The 19,969-nt window shown below is 46.7% G+C and overlaps 1 protein-coding gene across 9 annotated transcripts in view; it reads left to right on the plus strand.

Moving 5' to 3' along the window:
* The window catches only part of NOS1 (nitric oxide synthase 1), a 153,292-nt gene that overhangs the window by 124,804 nt on the left and 8,519 nt on the right, over positions 1-19,969 (plus strand). For 8 of the 9 annotated variants that reach the window (XM_059713558.1, XM_059713560.1, XM_019493750.2 and 5 more), the window contains 13 exons: positions 833-891; positions 4,397-4,513; positions 5,289-5,463; positions 6,728-6,866; positions 8,440-8,518; positions 9,178-9,371; positions 9,991-10,160; positions 10,992-11,202; positions 12,390-12,477; positions 12,971-13,092; positions 13,848-13,996; positions 14,779-14,973; positions 18,230-18,348. In XM_059713558.1, the coding sequence (XP_059569541.1) occupies positions 833-891; positions 4,397-4,513; positions 5,289-5,463; positions 6,728-6,866; positions 8,440-8,518; positions 9,178-9,371; positions 9,991-10,160; positions 10,992-11,202; positions 12,390-12,477; positions 12,971-13,092; positions 13,848-13,996; positions 14,779-14,973; positions 18,230-18,348 (1,817 nt within the window). Of the gene's footprint in view, positions 1-832; positions 892-4,396; positions 4,514-5,288; positions 5,464-6,727; positions 6,867-8,439; positions 8,519-9,177; positions 9,372-9,990; positions 10,161-10,991; positions 11,203-12,389; positions 12,478-12,970; positions 13,093-13,847; positions 13,997-14,778; positions 14,974-18,229; positions 18,349-18,495; positions 19,965-19,969 lie in introns of those variants that run through there. The other variant, XM_059713559.1, reaches the window with a different exon arrangement.

Below are 19,969 nucleotides of genomic sequence, written 5' to 3' on the forward strand. Positions count from 1 at the left end.
CGCATGTGCATGCCCCCGCCCAGCAGGTCAGTCCATGGGGGAGGGGAGGGACGGGGGCTAGATTGAGGCCCCCACGGTGAGGGCCAGTGCCACAAAGGCAGGAGCTGGGGTAAGTTGAGTGGGGCCCCGGCCAGGTGGGACTTACCTGCTGGGGAAGCGCACCCCCAAATAATTTTTTCTCCCTCTACCTCAATCTGCCTCCCCCTTCCCTCCCTACAGACTTACCTGCTGGGTGGGGGTGGCGGTGCATGGTAGATCTTGGGTTGCTTTTAAATGCTGAAAGTGATCTCCTACTTAAAAAGATTGGAGACCACTGGTTTATTAGATGCCTGAGTGTAATGCACAGGGTAATCATGGTGAAAAACAGAAAGCAGCACCCACTTCTAAACCCAGCCATTTCTCTCTCCAGTTATGGAGATAGAGTAGGATCCAGCAGTCAAATAATCTGTGTGAGCACCATGATGCCTGAATTTTAGTGCCATATCTTCCTCAGACATGCTGTGAGATATTAAATTGCCTTCATTTCCCTGTCTGTCAAAAGAGATAGCTGTCCTCTGGGGTGGCTGTGAGATGAGCTATTAATCTATTTACTGAACTCCACCAATATATTTGGTCCTGTATTGGACATCCAAGGAGCTCACAAACCAATGCAGTCAAAGAGACAAACTTGGTTCCCCTGCTCAGGGCAGTGGAACAAACCTGCAGTCACTGGGGAAAGCCTGTGGGGAACACTGGGCACAGGTTAGAGCAGCCATGCAGACATGTTATTGTGTTTTGTTTCCTAGATAACAGCATGTAGAATTGATCCAACAACTATGCTTTTTACCTCTAGAAATTTGGCTGTGCGCTGATGGAAATGAGGAACCCCAACTCCAACCTAGAAGAGAGGAAGTAAGAACCTCAGACAAGAGTCCCACATCACACCCCCAACAGCTGGAATGGCCCCTCCCTGGGTTGTCCAGGGACCACATCTGCAGTTTGGTTTACCAGCCTCAAAAGATAGGTGTAAAATCTCAGCATAGGCTGAAAGTTGGTTGCCTGGGATGGACTCACTTGACTTCAGGCTGGTAGTACAATGCACCAGCTAGCACTAGCTCCCCCTCACCTTCCCCCAATTGGCTGAGATAACAAGTAAAACTGACTTCTCTGTCTCTGTTTCTCTCACTGTTAATGGTTAAGGCATTTATATAAGCATTGCCACCTCCAACATTAAAAAAGTATGAATAATTCCTTAAATGAATAGATGTGGGGGTTACTCTTGTTTACCTCCTATGTTTTAGATTTTAGAATTAATTCTTGTGCTTTTCTTTGTGACAGTGAGGGTTAGAAATGTATTAGAAACAGAAAAAATGCAATGTTCATAAAATCTTATGGCTCCAAGAATGGGGGCTACATCCATTGTAGTGAGATGTGCAATTAAACAGTGAGAGTTAGCAGTGCTGTGGCTGTAAGTGGGCTAAAAGTTCTGGAGATACTATGGGGCTTGGACTCAGTTTATTGCATGGCTGTGCAAAAATCAGTAGTGTAACTAGGGCATGGTGACCAGGGCAGCTGCAGAGATGGAAAAAATGGCTGCACAATCAGGCCAGTGACAGCAGCAGCAGCAGCAGCAGCAACCAGAAGTTGTATCTTCCCTTGTGTGTGGCAGCTGCCCCAGGCACCCAGCTGCATTGTTATGCCTCTGGCAAAAATACTTCTAGGGACCGTAACTGCTGTGGTAAAGCTACAGCCGGCCAAGAAACTGTGACCTGTAAGCAAGTGGAACCTGGTGGTTAGAGCAGGGGACTGGAGGTCAGGGTTCCTGGGCTCTGCCATTGACTCTGCTATTGAAGTAAGTTGAGACTTGGGCAAGTTACTTAACCTCTCCAAAAGATTTGTCAAGTGCATTGTGGCATGAGGTATTACTAAAGAATGGCAAAGTGTTAATCATTTATGGCCTTTATAGCTTATTATTATTTTAGCTATTAAGTAAAGCAGTTCTACTTAATTGGGACATTAGCTGCACTCTGAAGTCTCTTGAGTTAACATAATGATAATGGCAAGTGGTAATGGCTGTTCCTTAATCAGGATAGAATTAGCACTTGGCCAGTGATAAAGTGGTATTTAATCAGATGTTAAAGAGGTAGAAAGTCTTAGTTCTGGCCTTTCCTACACAAGGTAAGAAATGATGTCCAATAAGACTGAAGTGTTGTGATTAACATTTCCCTTCAGTGTGGCACTGCTAATTCCTTGCATGCTGATTGTATTGTTGTTATTAGTTAGGCAGCAGCCCCAAAGTGACCTACGTGCTGTGCAGATAAGTAATATGACTGGTCCCCGCAGGGCTTGCAATCTGAATACCCATTATGTTCTTAATGGCCTCTTTTCTTAATGGGGACAGCTGATGAAACAGGACAATAGGCCACCCATAGGGAGGAATCTGAAAAGCATTCCAGTGTTGTTTATATGGCCCTCACCCTGGTCATCTGTCACATCCCTGCTGCGCCAAGGAGTGTCCAGAAATGAACTCATAGTTGAGTTGACTCTCCCCTGGGTGAGTAGTTTCAATCATGAACATCTGAGCTCAGCACCAACAACTACCAGTCACTTCTGAGTGTAATTAAAGATGCCAGCTGCAATCTTTAAGGGCCTGACTAACCAGGATATGGTATCTGACAGTGCCCCTCTGCTCCATGGCCTGCTATGAGCTTTGCATTTAGCAGAGGCTTGTCTGGTCCTGGTGGCAGCACCTTTTTGGGACAGGACACTCCTTGCCACACTACATTGTCTCTCCTGCTGTAACCCAGGTAACATAAAAAGCATTTGTGTCCTTGCTAGGTTTTAGACTTGACTGTCTAATGTTAGACACTAGAGATGGGGTTTTCCATGGGGGCTTCAGGGATTAGGTAATCAGATTTAAGTGAAAGGAATAAAGTTAAAATGCCTACTGTGGCAGTCATCTTTGACAAACCAACCAACATTCACAAGCAACCCATTTTTTCAAAGATCTTGACAGCTCCCAGCTTCCCCAGAATACATTAATTTCACCAGGAACTTCAAGAGCTCTCAGCACCTCTGAAAACCAAGTCCCTTGCCTAGCTGCCTAAATACTTAGGCTCTGAAATGTAGGTTGCGAAAGTTTTACTGCAATGGTTATGAATTAGGTGAGCACCCATTGAGGTACCTTCTTCAAACAGAGGACACTAGCTATGAAGGGAGAAGAGTGTTTTGGCCAGGGTAATTTTTTAGGAGGTTGCTGTGTATCTGTATGCATATACTACAACAATGGTGATTTTAAAACTATCCCAAAGGCTACACCTTGGAGTAGTGAGAGAGCAGAGTTGAAGATTTCCCTGTAGTATTTGTGGTCAGAGAATTGGGGCAAATACCTCTTAAAATAAGGGTAATGTTTTCAGAAAGTGCCTTAGCCCTATTTAGAAAAGTGACTTAGACCCATAAAGATGCAGATAGACACAGAGTGGGATTTCCAAACAGCTAATTGGATTAAGGGGGACTAGGGTGGAAGACAGGGGAGAGGCAAGTAAAAGAAAGTGGCAAAGGGGAAGGAGTTAGGAGGGGAGGTTTGTGGTAACTAGGAGCAGTGAAGAACACAGAAGGAAAGCCAGGCACCACCATGGTCCTGACAGCTACTTCGCACACAGGCTTCCCTTCCCTTATGTAATACTAGCTGCGGCTGGGCTGGTGACTCATTCAGACACCACTCCTTTATTACCGTCACAGTATATATAGAAACTCTTGTGTAGGGCAATTTCTGAAGAAGGTTCAATTCAGAAACAATCTTGCTGATGTCAGCTTCCCCTCCCTCCCCCCACCCCGCTTCCCATGTTTCTAATGTGGGTCTTATAACTAAATGGGGTCTTTTCTTCCTGATGGGAAATGGAAATTCTCTAAAAGCCCTGTTCAGCCTTGAACAAGTCATGGAAGACAGGAAATCTTGGAAGCCAGGTGGCTTAAAGCCCCTGCGTGCTGCCCTTCTCTGTAATGGCCTACGTTCAGGGCTTTGCCTCCCCCACCCCACAGCTAATGCTACTGTGATGTTCACCATCATGGCTGATATGTGGGGAACTGAACTGAGAACGTCCAGAGCTGAACATAGGAGTCCAGGCAGCTTGAGCTAGCATAGGTGGCAAAGGGCTATAACAGCCTCATGTCTTCTGTGTATAGGGCAGAGCAGGGGGAATATAACACGTACTTACTGGAGGGTCATAACTGCTTCAGAGAAGGGAATGCACACCTGCTCTGTGCTTGGTATTAGTAGCAACATCCCCTGGAGAAGCATGAACTCAGGCCTTGTTTAGTGTGTTGTGTAGCCCAGTTCCCAGCTCCTGTCTACCCATCCAACTTCTGGAGTTGTGGCCCATGCTACTGCTCTAATGCTTATGGTTGCTCTTCACAGGAGCTACAAAGTCCGTTTTAACAGTGTCTCATCTTCCTCGGATGTGCGGAAATCTTCAAGTGATGGGCCTGGTGCCAGGGACAACTTTGAGAGCACAGGGCCTCTGGCTAATGTCAGGTGAGCAGGATGGAGAGGGAGGGAGGCACCGGTGTCCTGCCCCTCCAAACAATGGAGGTTCAGCCTGACTGTAAAAATCAGCATTTCCTGCCATCTCTGCCAGGGAAGGAGATGAGGGACATGACAAGCAGCTGTTGCTAAGGGCCATTGACCCTAGCAAAAGTTGCCCCTCAGAGATAAAGCAAATGTTTATTGTGTAGGTAACCACAGACTCACTGGCCTAACCTGGTTCAGAGTCTTTATTATATTTACTGGCTTCTCCTGACTCACGTGGTCAGTACTTCGTCACTTCCTGGACCTTTAGGAGAATAGTCACACGTCATTGCACAAGAGTCCCTGTGGCTTTTTACTGTCTCCCAGGCTTGTCAGCCCTAGTTCAGATATCTGCATCCCTTACTGGCCTGGCTTCTCGCTGGCCGATTTACACCACTCTCCATGAGGGCCAACCCACCTGTGTCACCACTATCTTCCCACAGCATGGTGATGGCCCTGTAGCATAGAGATGGCCCATGCAGCCCAGAACCAGTGAGGTAATTTGGGCTCTGAAAGGGCTTCAGTTGAGGGGATGCTGAGTTCCAGCGACATAGTTTGGGGAACGCCTAGGCGACTGTTGCCTAAGTTCAGTGCTGCTTTTCCACTACTGGACCCCAGGCTGGGAAGTGATCATTCCTGATGGCTATGCAGGCACAAGTCTTGTCTCTCCAGGGAGGCAGTGTTTGCTGTGCTTTCTTGCCCTGCTTCAGCCTCCTGTAGCCATGGCTCTCTCTGTGTGCAGATTCTCTGTGTTCGGCCTGGGATCGCGGGCCTACCCCCACTTCTGCGCCTTCGCTCGTGCTGTGGACACCCTTCTGGAGGAGCTAGGAGGGGAGCGGATCCTCCGGATGGGAGAGGGAGATGAGCTTTGTGGCCAGGAGGAGTCTTTCAGGACCTGGGCCAAAAAGGTCTTCAAGGTAGTCTGCTTCCTTTGTCCCTTGGGCAGCTTAGAGGAGGGTGGGACAAGAATATTGGAAATTATGAGTCTTTGCTTAAGTCAACCTACTGTTTAGAGCTGGACCTGAATGAGGCCCAAGCACCCACAGGACCCATGCTGTTAAGCAGGCTTGAAGTCCACATCTTCACCCTATCTCTGCTCTTGGTGACAAACTCATAGCACAGCCAAGGATTGGAGGGCAGCCCCCAGCAGGTCTTCAGCTCCTGTTAGTTGAAAATTTGCTGGAGGACCAAACAAGGGGCTGTGATATAGCTGGACTGATTCAGGTGGCTTAGGATCAGCCCAGCAGCAAGGAGCAGCCCAGCAAGAAACCTAGAGCACAGCTTGGCATAATCAAAGCCTTCTCGGAGGACTGGCTCGTCCTTACAGTTGGCCTTGAAGTGCATTCTAGTTAGAGATGGGCTATAGCATTGGATTTGCATCTCATATAGCCTGATTTGGGGCATTTGGATCCTGGGTTTTAGTGTAGCTAACTTGGAAATATAAGAGCCATTTGCCAATATGTAGGTGGAACCAGTATTGTCAGCCTCCATCATTCAAAAGTCACAAATTGGACCAAAGTATATTGGAGACTGGACAAGAGAGAAGAGTCTATGTTGAGTCTGTTTGCTTGCCTTCTAGTTTTTGCCTCCTGGTTATGTTCATATTGTCAAGCTTTTTCCGCATCACAAAGGCTAGAAACTGAGGAACTTGGCTTTTAAGGAAAACATCAGCTATCTGTGGACTTATAATGAAACCCTGAGAACTGGCAAAGCTGTGGGCCTGGGCTTGGAATATAGACACTTTCAAAAACTGGGATGATTAGAACCAAGGTTTTGGCTTGGCTGATGATGACAAGAAGGGACCATTTAGGATCTCTTAAATTTAGGGCATGCTAGGCCCTAGGAGTAATCAGATCCAAGGATCTGGCTTGGCCCCTTCTGTATCATGGTGAGGGGGCATTTTAGGGTATATTCCCTACTGATGTGCATCAGCAATAATACTAATGGTAGATGTGTTCATGCAGCAAGGAGAGAATAGACTCATGGGATGTGCCTCCCTATGTTGTGCCTGGTTCTAAACATCACTGTCCTATCCTCCTTTTCATGGACACATGAGTGGGAGGGACATTAACTAAAGATGAGTGATAGCACATGCTAGGATTAGGCTGAGAAACTGGGTGGGTCTTTCCTGGAAGTCAGACTGAGTTGAGCAAGTCCCTGAGAGCTTTGCATGTGTTGCAGGCAGCGTGTGATGTGTTCTGTGTGGGAGATGACGTGAACATTGAGAAGGCCAACAACTCCCTTATCAGCAATGACCGCAGCTGGAAGAGGAGCAAGTTCCGTCTGACCTATGTGGCTGAGGCCCCTGAGCTCACACAAGGTACAGATTCTTCACCACCTGGTCACTGGGGCTTTGAATATGGGGTGGCATCTGAGAAAGCTGGAAAACCCCTGGGGGCAGTGACAAGCTTCTATGGATCCAGACTGACAGTTGTTCTGGACAAATTCTGTGCCTTATGGGTGTTTAATTCTCTCATCCATATCTTGCTCTCCCTGTGACTCATCCTTTTTTTTCCCCCCCATCTCCCAACTCCTTCCATTCTTTTCCTCATGTTCTCTCACATCTAGTCCTTCCTTCCTGCTACCTTTTCCCCCATTTTCTTAACATGAGGTCAAACCCCAACCCTGCGTAAGGAACTCTTCTTAATCACCCTGCCCTCTGCTCAACTCCAAAGAGCCCTGACCTGGACCCCAGTGGCCAGGGAGGAGAGCTCCATAAGGTTGCATCTAATTTTGTCTCTTTCTTTCCCTTTCAATCTCATTGTTCAACCTGAGGCACTATCAGGGACAACCACAGGACTTTCAGGCTAGTGACAGGCCAGTGATTGTGCCTGGGAAACAACTTATGAGGACAGGTCTGCATCTGAGCTTCTTTATCCTGACCCCATTCTCTAAAGCAGGTGTGGTCATTGCTGACAGCAAGTGGACTAAGAGGGAATCCAGGACTGCTCTGTCTTGCCTATTAAAATCCCTGCTTCCTGTGGCTTTGAAATAGTAGGACTGACCCACTAAAATGTAGTTCTGCTACCTCATACATGTAGTACTGACTTGGCTCTTCCTAAATTCAGATGCTTAGCTGCCAGCTATGTCACACCAGTGGTAAAAGAAGGGTAATGGGTGTGCCTGTGAGTATGAACAAGCACATGTCCTGTGGTGGTGAGGGCCATCTCTAAATAATCCTGTTTACCAACCTGTTAATAGATGGGAAGCACAGCCAGTGTTTGGATCTTTCCTCTCTCTATTGCTTTCGCAACAGTCTTGAGAGCGCCACCAAGAAGCATGTCCCACTCCCCTACTCCCACTCTGTACACACCACACCTGGAGGTGCAGCGGTGAAACCCCCATTACTTCTCTCACGTATGCCAGAGGCAGAGAGCTCAAGAGGGGTGGGCTGGGGCCTTCCTGGGATGGTTTCATGACCTCATTTCCCAGGCGTAGCACACATGGATTGCAAGCCCTAAATCTCTTGGTGCATGTCTACACAGATTCCTGAGTGAAACCAAGTACATCTCCAAGAAACCAGCCCTGCTCACTCATACCCACCTGAGTTCATATTTGCTGAGTAGATGACGCAATGCAACCCCAAGCATCTGCCCTAGCACCATGTTGAGGCTCTCTTGTGTCAAAGCGCCAAAATATAGTGCTGGGCATGCACTCACGGCTGTGCCAAACAACGTGTGCAGGCAATTTGCAAACCTGAATGGGTGGGGCTTATTTCTTGTAGGCTAAGTCTAGATAGGTATGGAATCCCCCTTGGAGGACATGCCAACAACCTCCACTCCCGGTTCTGAAGTGCTAAACACTGTGGTGGTGGGCAAAACACTCCGGAGACACTGAAATAGCTGCCCTCCCATGCTCAGCTTTTTTCTTTTATTGTATCTGCTTTTCCACAGGTCTGTACAGTATTCACAAAAAGAGAGTCTATGCAGCCCGGCTTCTAACACGCCAGAATCTGCAGAGCCCCAAATCCAGGTAGGAGCTGTAATCTTCCCTCAGCATGCAGGAGATAAAACATCAGTACCTCACTCACATGTATATATGCCACATCCAGGGTACACATATGCACACACGTACTATTATCTACAGCATTCCAGTATCAAACCACCAAGTTGGGTCCAAAGTGTGACCTTGGTTAAAAACTATTCTAGTATGGTGGAGCATGCTTATTAATGCCAGTCCTCCACATTTACACTAGCTAGCCTCCTGCCCATAAAGAGCACCTCAATTTTTCCAAAGAGAGGGAACATTTTTCAGGGCAAGAGATGAAGCTGACAAAGATTCCTATGCTAAGATTGCTAACAATGAAAGTTAACAGCAACTAAAAACTCTGCCGGTAGCTTGGTGGAGGGGAGGGAAAGGAAGAGGACACATGACTGATATCTTTTTTCCAAGCTCTAGTTCAGTTCTTTTTTGTTTCAATTTTATTAGTTCAGCTCTATGGTCATCTGTATAGACAGGCACCAGACTGCTCACCTGTGGAACTTGACCCACTTGCCTGCTGACTTAGAAAAAAATACTAAAGAAATGGTTCTGTGGCAGTCTTCTAGTTCAGCTCTTGGAGCTGTAGAGGAGACCTACGAAACTGAGCCTAGCCATTTTCCAAAGGGATGTTCTTTTTGTTTTTTCTGTAGTCGGTCAACAATTTTCCTGAGACTTCACACCAATGGATACCAGGAATTGCAGTACCTCCCTGGAGACCACCTGGGAGTATTTCCAGGCAACCATGAGGACTTGGTCAATGCCCTGATTGAAAGACTAGAGGATGCACCCCCAACCAACCAGCTGGTGAAGGTGGAGCTCTTGGAGGAGAGGAGCACAGCTCTAGGTAACAAGGGTCAGAAGGAGGGACTAGCTGCAGCCAGGATGTCTTCCACACTAACGCTTTTGTCAGTCCTTGGACATATTCATCCGTTTCACTGGTGTGCTCTCAAAAGCACTGCAGGGCTAATAGCAGTAGTTGTAGATTTCTCTCCATGAAAGATTGGGTTTCCATTGGGCAGATCCATAATCAGCCTGTTATCTGGGAGTGTGGAGCAATCAGAGCAATGGTTTCATGGGCTAGTAGGTTCTTTGGGGGATGGGGTTCTTGTTCCTCGTGTCAAGAGGTGATGACTGACTGTACATGCCTAATTGCTGAGTTTTGGAAATAGGCTTGGTATGCCCATTGCCTTGCAATATGTATGAGCATCAGCCTGTGCAAAACAGGTAGAAAGCACTTTTTGTTCTAGAAAGTCACAAGTCAGCAGCTAATGGAGCCTAAGACACTGTATTCTTTGTGGGCTCTATTGTACAAAGAGGGTCATTTAGCATCATGTCAGTCTTCTTTCCAGTTTTTCCTCATTTGCTGTGTCATGTCTCAACACAGTTTGCATCTCAGTGACTTGCCTAAGGGGTGCTGTTAGATTCAGCTCATCACAGGATTGTACACAATTCTCTCCTGGCAGGTGTCATCAGTAACTGGGCAGACGAGAACCGCATCCCTCCATGCACCATCTTCCATGCATTTAAGTACTATCTGGACATTACCACACCTCCCACACCCCTGCTGCTGCAACAGTTTGCCTTACTGGCCACCAGTGACAGAGAGAAGAAATGTCTGCAGGTCCTCAGCAAGGTAAATCCTTGGATCCTTTTGGCAACTGTGTCATAGCATGTGAGAGTTACATATCCCTCATGGCCACTTTGTCTGTGATGTTATAAAGCAGACAGTAAGATTCCTCCTCTAATGTGCATTCCACCTACACATCCACCTTCTGTGAATCCCTTGGAATGTGTCTGCCTGAGAGAGACAGCTTATATGGTAGCTGATGTTGATGACTTGCCTCTTCACATGCTAGAACACTGTTCCTCAGAAGCAACTCACTGTGGTCCTGCAGCCTGTGGAGATGACACATCCCTTGAGAGTCATTCTTCAGCTTTGATCAAAATAGCCTTTCCTACTGGCTCTTTTCCCTGGACCATTTACCTACTCAATTGGCTCAGTACTTCAGCTGATACAATTTAAAATAGTGTCCCTGCACTGATATAACCCCCCTCCATGTGCTTTCCAGCCATTTGATTTAACTTCATATCTTTCTGGTTTGCAGATGAGGACTCTGTTAGTAAGTGACTTGCCTATGTTCATGGAAAGATGACGCAGAAGAGTTGGGGACTGAACCCAGGTTTCTTAGCTGTAGGTCCCATATTCTAATATCCATCCCTTCCTTGCTTGGTGAATAGCATGGACATTTTAATCCAGTTCAGGGGACCCATGCTTGGGTGCTCCACTAGTGCTGTGTTTTTGGAGGAGAGGCTTCCAGTTTGAGGTGTCCTGCCAAAGCTCCCTTTCTGCTGCCCTGGCCATGCCAAGGGATTCCTACAGGGATTGTACAGTTCTGGTTCAAGGTGTCTGATTTAGACTAAGCAGATAATATAGCTCATTTTTCCTTTGCCTCTCTCGGTACAGGGTTTGCAGGAATATGAGGAATGGAAGTGGTCCAAAAACCCCACCGTAGTAGAGGTGCTGGAGGAGTTCCCATCCGTGCAGATGCCCTCCAGCTTGCTGCTCACCCAGCTCCCCCTGCTGCAGCCTCGCTATTACTCAATCAGCTCCTCCCCTGACATGTACCCAGACGAGGTTCACCTCACTGTGGCTGTGGTCTCGTACCGCACTAGAGGTAACGATGTACCAGTAATACAGCAGGCTCTGCATGGCAGTGACAAGCCTGCACTCATGTGACCATAGGGTTCTGCACAGACCTGTGCCATCCTAAGATAGGGCTATCCTGTTTGCTTGCATTGTAAGCAGAGGAGAATGGGAGCAGGGCGAGGAGCATTAACTGGGAGGAAGGGGGTGTTACCTGGTTCTGTGACTTGTTCTAACTAGGCTCCCTCTTAGAGGTAGGGAAGGAAAGTGGGACTGTCAGAGGCAGGAGCCAAAGGACTGTTTGTCTGCTACATGCTGGTGGGGAGAAGAGACCTCAGCTCTGCCATTGCCACCTCAAGAATGAACTGTTCAGGGCCCCTCAGACAATCCTGTTCCTCTCCTGAATCACAGCCTTAAACGTGAAGTATTGAACTGTTCAGGAAGATGCAAGAAGTGTTGAACATCCAGGTTCTACGTGGCACCACCAAGGGCTGATGGCAGCTCATGTCACAGAATGGAGCCCAACTGCTGCATTCTTAAAACATACGTGTGGTTAAAGCCCTGGCTAAGAGGGATGCATGGTCTATAAACTGAAAGAAGCATGTAGATGGAGTTGCTGAGTAGGTGCTTGCCCAGTTCAAAATAGCTCTGAAAGGTCTGTGTTGGCCTTGAGCAGGGAATGGTGCTAATCATGGTTGTGTAAGCACTGAAACAAGTCGCACCCTGGCCTGCTCCTTCAGAAAGGATGCCTTTATTCTTGCCTGGAAAGACGACTCAGCACTTTCTGAATGACCCAGTGGTCCAGCCCTTCCCAACAAGAGCACCTTGAAGAGCAGGACCGTTCTTTGGGAATGCCTAATAACTGCCTATGCCATGGCAGTAGCAGGTTCTGGACCTGTCCTGTCATGGTACAGGACAAGGCTGAGCATGCGTCACCCACTCATGTTGGGGGTGAATCTGAAGCAACCTCGTGGCAAACTCCTGGGTTTGGAATACCGTTTCAGTTTGTTCTGGGACCCACAACTGTGGTTCAGGCAAGACCTTAGTGACCAGCCTTTCTGCATGCGAGTCACAGATTGGATTATGCAGGTAATGGTGCAGTAGTGAAGATGTGGGGAGAATAGCTGGGTGCAGGCTGGTGAATGACTGAAACACTATTCAGGGATCCATTTGGTGGTGGTAAGGGCAGAGAGCGAACTGTCTTCTTTTGTCTTCTAGATGGGGAAGGACCAATACACCATGGGGTCTGCTCCTCTTGGTTCAACCGGATACAGCCTGATGAGGTTGTGCCCTGTTTTGTAAGAGGGTGAGTGGCATGTGCCCTGCATGTAAAGTCCTGGAGAGACAGGAAGGGCTTGGAAGGGAGTGGGCTGCATGGAGACACCAAGAGCCATGCCAAGAAACAACCATCTGCAAGCTCCTCACAGCAAAGAGAGTGTGAACTCCTGTTTGTGTAGTACTTCATATGTTTACAGCACTGAAGGGGTTATGCTTTGGAATAGCTGGCATCCCTTTCCATCGAACAGTTTGCCACATCAAAATATAGAATGTGGAATAAGGTACGGGGTGCCCCAGTGCTTCTGCATAGCCAGGATGTGTTTGGAAGAGCCTGGGCTATGACTGAGAATCCTTGCCATGCACTGTGTTTGTTCTGTACTAAGATGCTACTCTCTGGAGCCTGGCAGCACCTGCTTTGCTGTGCTACATTTCTATCTGATTTGGCTCCACTAAGACTTTATTGACCCAGCTTTGGTTTTGCACCCTTAAGCCTTCACTGACCTTATCCATTGTTTGTCCAGAGCTCCAGGATTCCATTTGCCACAAAATCCCCAAGTCCCCTGCATCCTGATTGGCCCAGGTACTGGAATTGCCCCTTTCCGGAGTTTCTGGCAGCAGCGGCTCTTTGAAATTCAACACAAAGGTGGGCCTGTATTTCTGTTCCCCTTGCAAATAACTGGGTGTGTAAGGGAGGCAACAGGAGTCTACGCCTACCAAGTGTAATATGGGTGGGTATATGTGGCCGGGGCAATGACAGGGGGAGTGCAGATATGTAAGTTTAGTGCAAGAGGTGCTGGGCACAAGCCCAGCTGATCGTTATGAAGTGTGCATGCATAAATCCCTGATTGCATTCTGTTGGCTTTCAGCAAGAGCGATGAGGTAAGTGCTATGCTCAGAACTGGTTGGAAACTTTCCTGTGTGCTTGTTGGAAAATGGTTTTTTTTACACGAAAAACTTTTGTGGAAATGTTTTTAATGCAATTTTATTCAAAGTTTTCCAGACCTAGAAGAAAATCAAAAAAGTCTGGCAAATGTTACTTTTAGGGAAAAAGTATAATTCTTTCCCCATGGAAATTTTGGGGAAATTTTGATATTTTTTTCAGCTAGCTCTAATTACATGAGACCTTCGGTCCACATTTACCAGTTAGGATGGCACATGACCTCATTCTCCCTCATTTCCCCAACTCTGTGACCTTTGATCTTTACCCCTTGCTGTCCCAGGCAACAAAGCTACCAGAAATGTAGCCAAGGTATTCCCTGTCAGGATGCATCTCATGTCTGATTTCAGGCAAAGATGGAACCTCAGTTAAAGAAGCAGTGTGTCTGCTCCATGCAGTTGGGTATGTATGAGCCTGGACAGTTGGTGATTTCCAGTTTCTGTCCTGTTTTGTTCCTCCAGGTCTGAAGCCTTGTCCTATGATTTTGGTTTTTGGGTGCCGACAGTCCAAAATTGACCACATTTACAGGGAGGAGACCCTCCTAGCCAAAAACAAAGGTGTCTTCAAAGAGCTGTACACAGCCTATTCCCGTGAACCAGACAAACCAAAGGTAATGCCTGGATGGCACACTTTCCTCTTGCCTGTGCCCAGCCCCAAGTTGCCTTGATCAGTCTAGAGCAAGTGGTGAGAGGAGCCCCACCCTGGTAGCTTTTGATTCTCCCAGAGTGTGGGAAATGCCTGGCCAGCAGTAGCATCACCTGGAGGGATTTTCCTGCTCTAGTGAGATTTTTGTTCAAGATTTTAACCCCTGATGAGACTTACAGTAGTTTGGAATCCACCATTCAGATACCACCCAGGGAGCATTGCTTTCTTGAAGAAAAACACCAAAGCACAATAGCTAACTGGAGGGTCTCCAGACCTTTAACTTTAATCGCTTCCTTTCTGTCTTTCTGCCTTTTCAGTGAGTTTTGAAGCCAAGGCTTTGAGGACTTGTAGGCACTAACAGTTACCAGGCACTTTTCCCAAGCTGTATGCTAAGCACGCTACCCTGGCTAAGTCTCCTCTTGCCTCTCACTTCCTTGTGCCATTTCCATAGTGCACTCCATGGCTCTGACTCTAGAGCTCCTGGGGTCCCACTGGTTGCTGCAAGAGCTAGTGGTGCTCAGCACTTCTGAATAACCAAGTCCTGATTGTCTTCAGTTTCCATCCCAAATTTTGTGTAGCTTGGATTCTCCTTGTTATGTAGCTGCTGTGTTCCACCTTAGAGGTGGCTGAAACTGCACTGAAAGATGGATAGGTAGAGTGAGTCCTGTGGATAAAGTTGAGCTGTTGAGCATTTTGGAAGCTGCAGATGAGAGATGCCGTTTAACATCAGCTGTGGGCTCTCCCCAGAAATACGTGCAGGATGTACTACAGGAGCAACTGGCCCAGGCTGCGTACAAAGCACTGAAGGAGCAGGGAGGTCACATCTATGTGTGTGGCGATGTCACCATGGCTGGAGATGTCCTCAAGACCATCCAGCGTATTATGAGGCAGCAGGGCCAACTGTCAGTGGAGGAAGCTGGTGTTTTCCTTAGCCGGCTGCGGGTGAGTAACACTATCTTGGTGGGCTGGCTGAAGGGAGGGGAGGGAAGGTTGGTGCCAAGGGCACTGCACCTGGCGCTTCCTTTACCACAGTCAATCATGATGGGGACACTGCAGCTACAGGATCTGAAAACAGTCAGCAGGCACATCTCCCTCACTTCTTGCACTGACTACACCCCTTCAAGTTGAGAGATGTATTATTTAACTGTCTCTGGCCAAAGCAGCTGGCTGATGAGCTCCCTAATGGAGGGGTAGGTTAAGACTGCCATACTCTCTTCCTCTAGTCACCTTAGGCTTTGGCATCTAGACCAGAACTCTGAAGCAAACCAGCTCAGGAGCAGGAGACCATGGGCTTGGTATGAGAGAGGATCATATTGATGGAGTATATATGAGGCACAGTCTCTGCAAAAGACTGATCTTTGGAAGAATTTTTGATCCATCTGGCCTGTGTACAAAATATAAATAATATATAATTAGACATGAATGTTCAAAGATCAGTCTTTCAGGAGGTTTAGTTTTTTTATACTGTGTTTTAATTTTTGTAGAGCTTCCTTTTTTTAAACCATTTTTTTGTAGACTTTCTACAAAATAGGGATTTATTTTCATTTCTTGACAATGTGTTTGGTGTTACTTGATTTATTTTTCCTTTTCCTTCTCTTCTCTTCTCTTCTCTTCTCTTCTCTTCTCTTCTCTTCTCTTCTCTTCTCTTCTCTTCTCTTCTCTTCTTGCTGTTTGTGAAGTGGAAGATACTGAAGATGAACTTTATTTTTCTGGAGAATGCCTTTTAGAATTTTTACTAAGGAGGATTAAAGAGTGTCTGTTATGTTTTGAATAGTTTCAAGCACTTGGGAGTTTAAAATTAAGGCGTCTCTCCAGCAGCAGTTTTAGCAATAGATTTATTTTATTCTTAGCATTGAAGGGTTTTGTTGTTGTTGTTAAAGTGTTAGTTCACTATCCTGTGTGTTTAATTTTTTTCAGGTTGGGTTATTTAGGTTTCAGCTGTGGTGGAGGTATAGGCAACAGCATTTTAAGCTGTCTTCTCATGAGCAGTTCAGCTGGAGAGGGTTCCAGTACAAGTGTTACTTTACATTTTAGCTGGGGTAGAGAGTGAGATTAATGATCAGTGCAACTATTTCAGTCATACATCGAAAGCTTTATTGGGACATACTTCAGCAATAACTTATTTACAACAATAATTATAGGCTCACATAGCCTTGGAGTCGAGAGAAGTCAGGTCAGCTGGCCAGGCGTTACCACTTCGTTGGGGATTCAAGATGGCCAAAGATGCTCAGCGCAATCTCGAGTGATCAGATTCCTTGTGGCTATGCAACTTTTTTATACTTCTGGCTACATGTTTTTAGTCGCATTATACTATTTCATATTTGGTTAACCTAATTCTGCATCCAGTCAGTGCCTGCTGTCTTGTTCCTGTTAGGTTGCAAAACACCAACCCTGCCTGACAACCCAATGGTGCAAAATGCCAACCTGGCCCAGCAACGCAGTACTTGCTTAACTTAGTCGCATGTGTTTGCACCATCATGGCATTACTCTGGCCAAAGAGGGCTTGCCAGGCCTACACAGGTGGTGTCAGGAGTGCCAAATGTGGAGGAAATATAACAGCTTCCCAAGGAGCTCTGCTCTGGAGCCATCCTCCCCGCCCCCAGCATTTTCCCCACCAGTAACCTAGCACTGTTGCTGCTCCACCCACAACTCCACTCCTGCATCCTTTTGCAGCCGTGGCTCTTTATGGGGATGCCTTGGCAATGCTGTTCTCATAAGCTTGAGTTGACAAGAGCTTGTGCTCTACATATATCTTGTTTAGCTAGCCTGTAAATAGGGACCTACTTAATTCATGGTGGCTGCCTCCAGATTTTGCACTCCCAACATGGCACCAGGTGCCATTTTCACAGTGGAGCATGCTGGGTCCTCCCATGCCTCTGATTGGCATAGCCATCTGTTAATCTCTGGGAAGGGATGGGACTTCTGGGGTCTTTCAGCCTATCAGAGGTGTTGGGGAGCCCACTGCACTCCGCTGTAAAAAATCTCCCTCCTCCTCCCCCGCTCCTCCCCATGCTTTAGGACACCAGATCTTCCTGCCATTTTCTGTTTACAGCTCCTTTTCCCCTCCCCCCCTCCCCCCCACCTTTCCTGGCCATTTCCCCACTTTTTCACAAGGACTGGACTTTTTCACGGGGGACCTACCAAATTTGTGGTTTCCGCAAAAATTGCGAAACTGTGAATTTGGTAAGTCCCTACCTATAAGGTGCATAGCTATCCTGCCTCATGCTGTTTTTAGCCATGCAATGTCCTTTAAGAAGCAGGAACATGTTCATTACCTATCTAAAAGTCAGCAATATCCTCCCTCACTCCAACACACAACAGATCTGGGGCCATCTGGCCACTTCGTTGAATAGCTGGGAAAGCAGGATTGTAGTGCTCCCTAAGCACAAGCCCTGACTCTTTGATCTACAAATGCAGCTTTAATTAGCAATGTAGTGCCTAAGACATAGAGTTAGATGGTTGTGATTCCCTCCAGTAGAGGACACAAACACACTAAACTGTTCACCACAGAAACGTTCCTCTGACATTGTAGTATGATCTCCAGTAACCTTGTATGTTATGTGACTTAAGACGCATGGACAAATAGCTAATCAGAGGAGCAACATATTCTAAGGCTGTAATTCTCAACCAGGGTGCTCCAGCACCATGGGGTGCCATGAGATCTTTATTTAAGGATGCTATAGAGTGCCACACAGTATTAACACTGTTAGGTATGCAAATACTTACACAATTCACAAGATAAATCCAGAGATTTCAAATGGGAATCCATAGGATCAAAACCATTCTGACCTGTTTTGTTCTTTCTGAGTTCTTTGCAACAGAAGAATTGCTCTACTGTTATTCCATAGTCAAAAAAAACAAGTGAAAACTAAGCGGTGGCATTTTCCGAGTGGTGCCTGGAGTTTAACAAGGAGTGCCATCAGTTTAAAAAGGTTGAGAACAGCTAGTCTAGTGGATATAACACTGGAATGGGTAACAGGAAACCTCTGTTGAATTAAAGTTACTTCCCATCTGAATCAATGTTCATCTGCCCATTCTTGACTATTTAAACTATAAACTTGGGAGTAGGGGCTGTATCTTTCTGTGTTTGTGCACTGCCTAGCAAAACAGGGTCCTGAATTTCACTGCTCAAGCTACAGTAGTACAATAATTCTTAATACCTTTGTATGTCTCTCATTTCTCTCATCCTTCATTGCAGGATGACAACCGATATCATGAGGATATTTTTGGAGTCACCCTGCGTACATATGAAGTGACTAACCGCCTTAGATCTGAGTCGATTGCGTTCATTGAGGAGAGCAAAAAGGACACGGATGAGTGAGTTGACACGTTTATTTTAACCTGTGCTATTGTTTCTGAAGTGTGTGGGTTGTAGAACCCAAAAGGATGCTTTTACTTATTCACACGTATGAAACCTCTAGTAGCAGAGACAGAAATAGGAGTTTGATTTTTTTTTCATGTTAGCAGCAGACAAAGCGGCGGCGCAGTTTCTCTAAGACAATGATGGCTTCAGTAGGCTGGATCCACACCTGATAGAGCTACTTTGTCTTCCCATGGCATGAATTTAGCCCACTCAGCTCAGGATACCATATTACAACAGAAAAAATTTAAGGCACGAGTGAGTAATTACCATTAGAATTGAAAATTATCTGACAGAACAGAGTTTTGTTGGGAAATGTCAGTTTGACATCATCAAAATGTTCGGCAGAAACAGTCTGTCAGTTGCATCAAAATGCTGAAAGAAACCAGGCAGGCAGCCTGGTTTCCTGCCCGCCCCCTGCCATCTGACTGGTGAGTGCCTCTCAGGTTCTCTAGAACCTGGTGCTCCAGGTGAGCTGCCTCCGAGCCATCACTTCCCTCATACCTGTGTCTCACCTGGTAGGCAGGCGGGTTGGCTGGCTACATGGTAGCTGCATGGCCAGTGCCCTTTCTAGCAGGCACACAGGGAACCTGGGCCCTATTTAATCAGAGAGCTGTGTGTTCAGCTCCCCCTGAAAGGCAGGAAGCTGAAGGACCAAACCACCTGAAATATTCTCCCCACTGCCCTGCACAGGCCTGCTCTGCCTCTCTTCTATTCAATGAAAACTGTTCAAAATCTTGACATTTTTCCCAGCCCAGAAAATCCTCCTTCTGCTTGGCTCCAGTCATGAGCTCCAAGTTCAAACAGAAACAAAAGAAAGCTGATGCTTTGCTGCTTGCTTAACTGCTCAGACTCTTGCTCTACCTGAATTGTCCTACTTGAGCCAAGAGATCAATTAGGACAATCTCCTTCAAGGAAATGCTAATGAGTAACATCTCCGTACCCCCGAGGAAACTGCTCAGTCTGTGTCCTGGGCCTTGCCACTTGTAAGTTCTTTTCCCTCATTTCCTGTCTGAAGTGTTCTGCTGACTGTCCTGAGTTGGGACTCTTGGTTTTGTGAACTGACTTTGACCCAGATTCTCTCTGTGACCCTGAGCAAGTCGTTTAACCTATGTGTGGTTTATGATTCATCTAGACTAAGGCAGTTTGCTTCAGTGCAGCCCCTCTATGTTTTGCAATGTACAAAGAAGGCTTCAGTTCTCCATGTCTATAATAGGGGTAGCAGTAGTTACCATCCTACCTGGATGGGGGTGTGTGGTGTATGCCACCTGTAAAGGAATGTCACCTGTAAAGCACTTGGCATTCTTTTATGAAAAGGGCCTGGGGGAGCACAGATGGTGATGATTATTGCATTAACTTGCTCTGATGTGTTACAATGCAGGTGGCTTAGACAGGAGACCATGTCTTCAACCTGGCTCCACAGACTTCGCCCAGTAATGTCAACCACATACTTTATCCCATGTTGCACTGCCATCTGGTGGCCAGGGCTGCTCATTGCACTTAAGTTGTCACATACTGATAAGGGACTAGCTATCAACTCTTCTCTCTAAGCTTGTCCTTTCTTCACCTTCTCTTGCA

This window comes from Alligator mississippiensis, chromosome 10 (genome assembly GCF_030867095.1).
Source record: "Alligator mississippiensis isolate rAllMis1 chromosome 10, rAllMis1, whole genome shotgun sequence".
NCBI classification, from domain to species: Eukaryota; Metazoa; Chordata; order Crocodylia; family Alligatoridae; genus Alligator; species Alligator mississippiensis.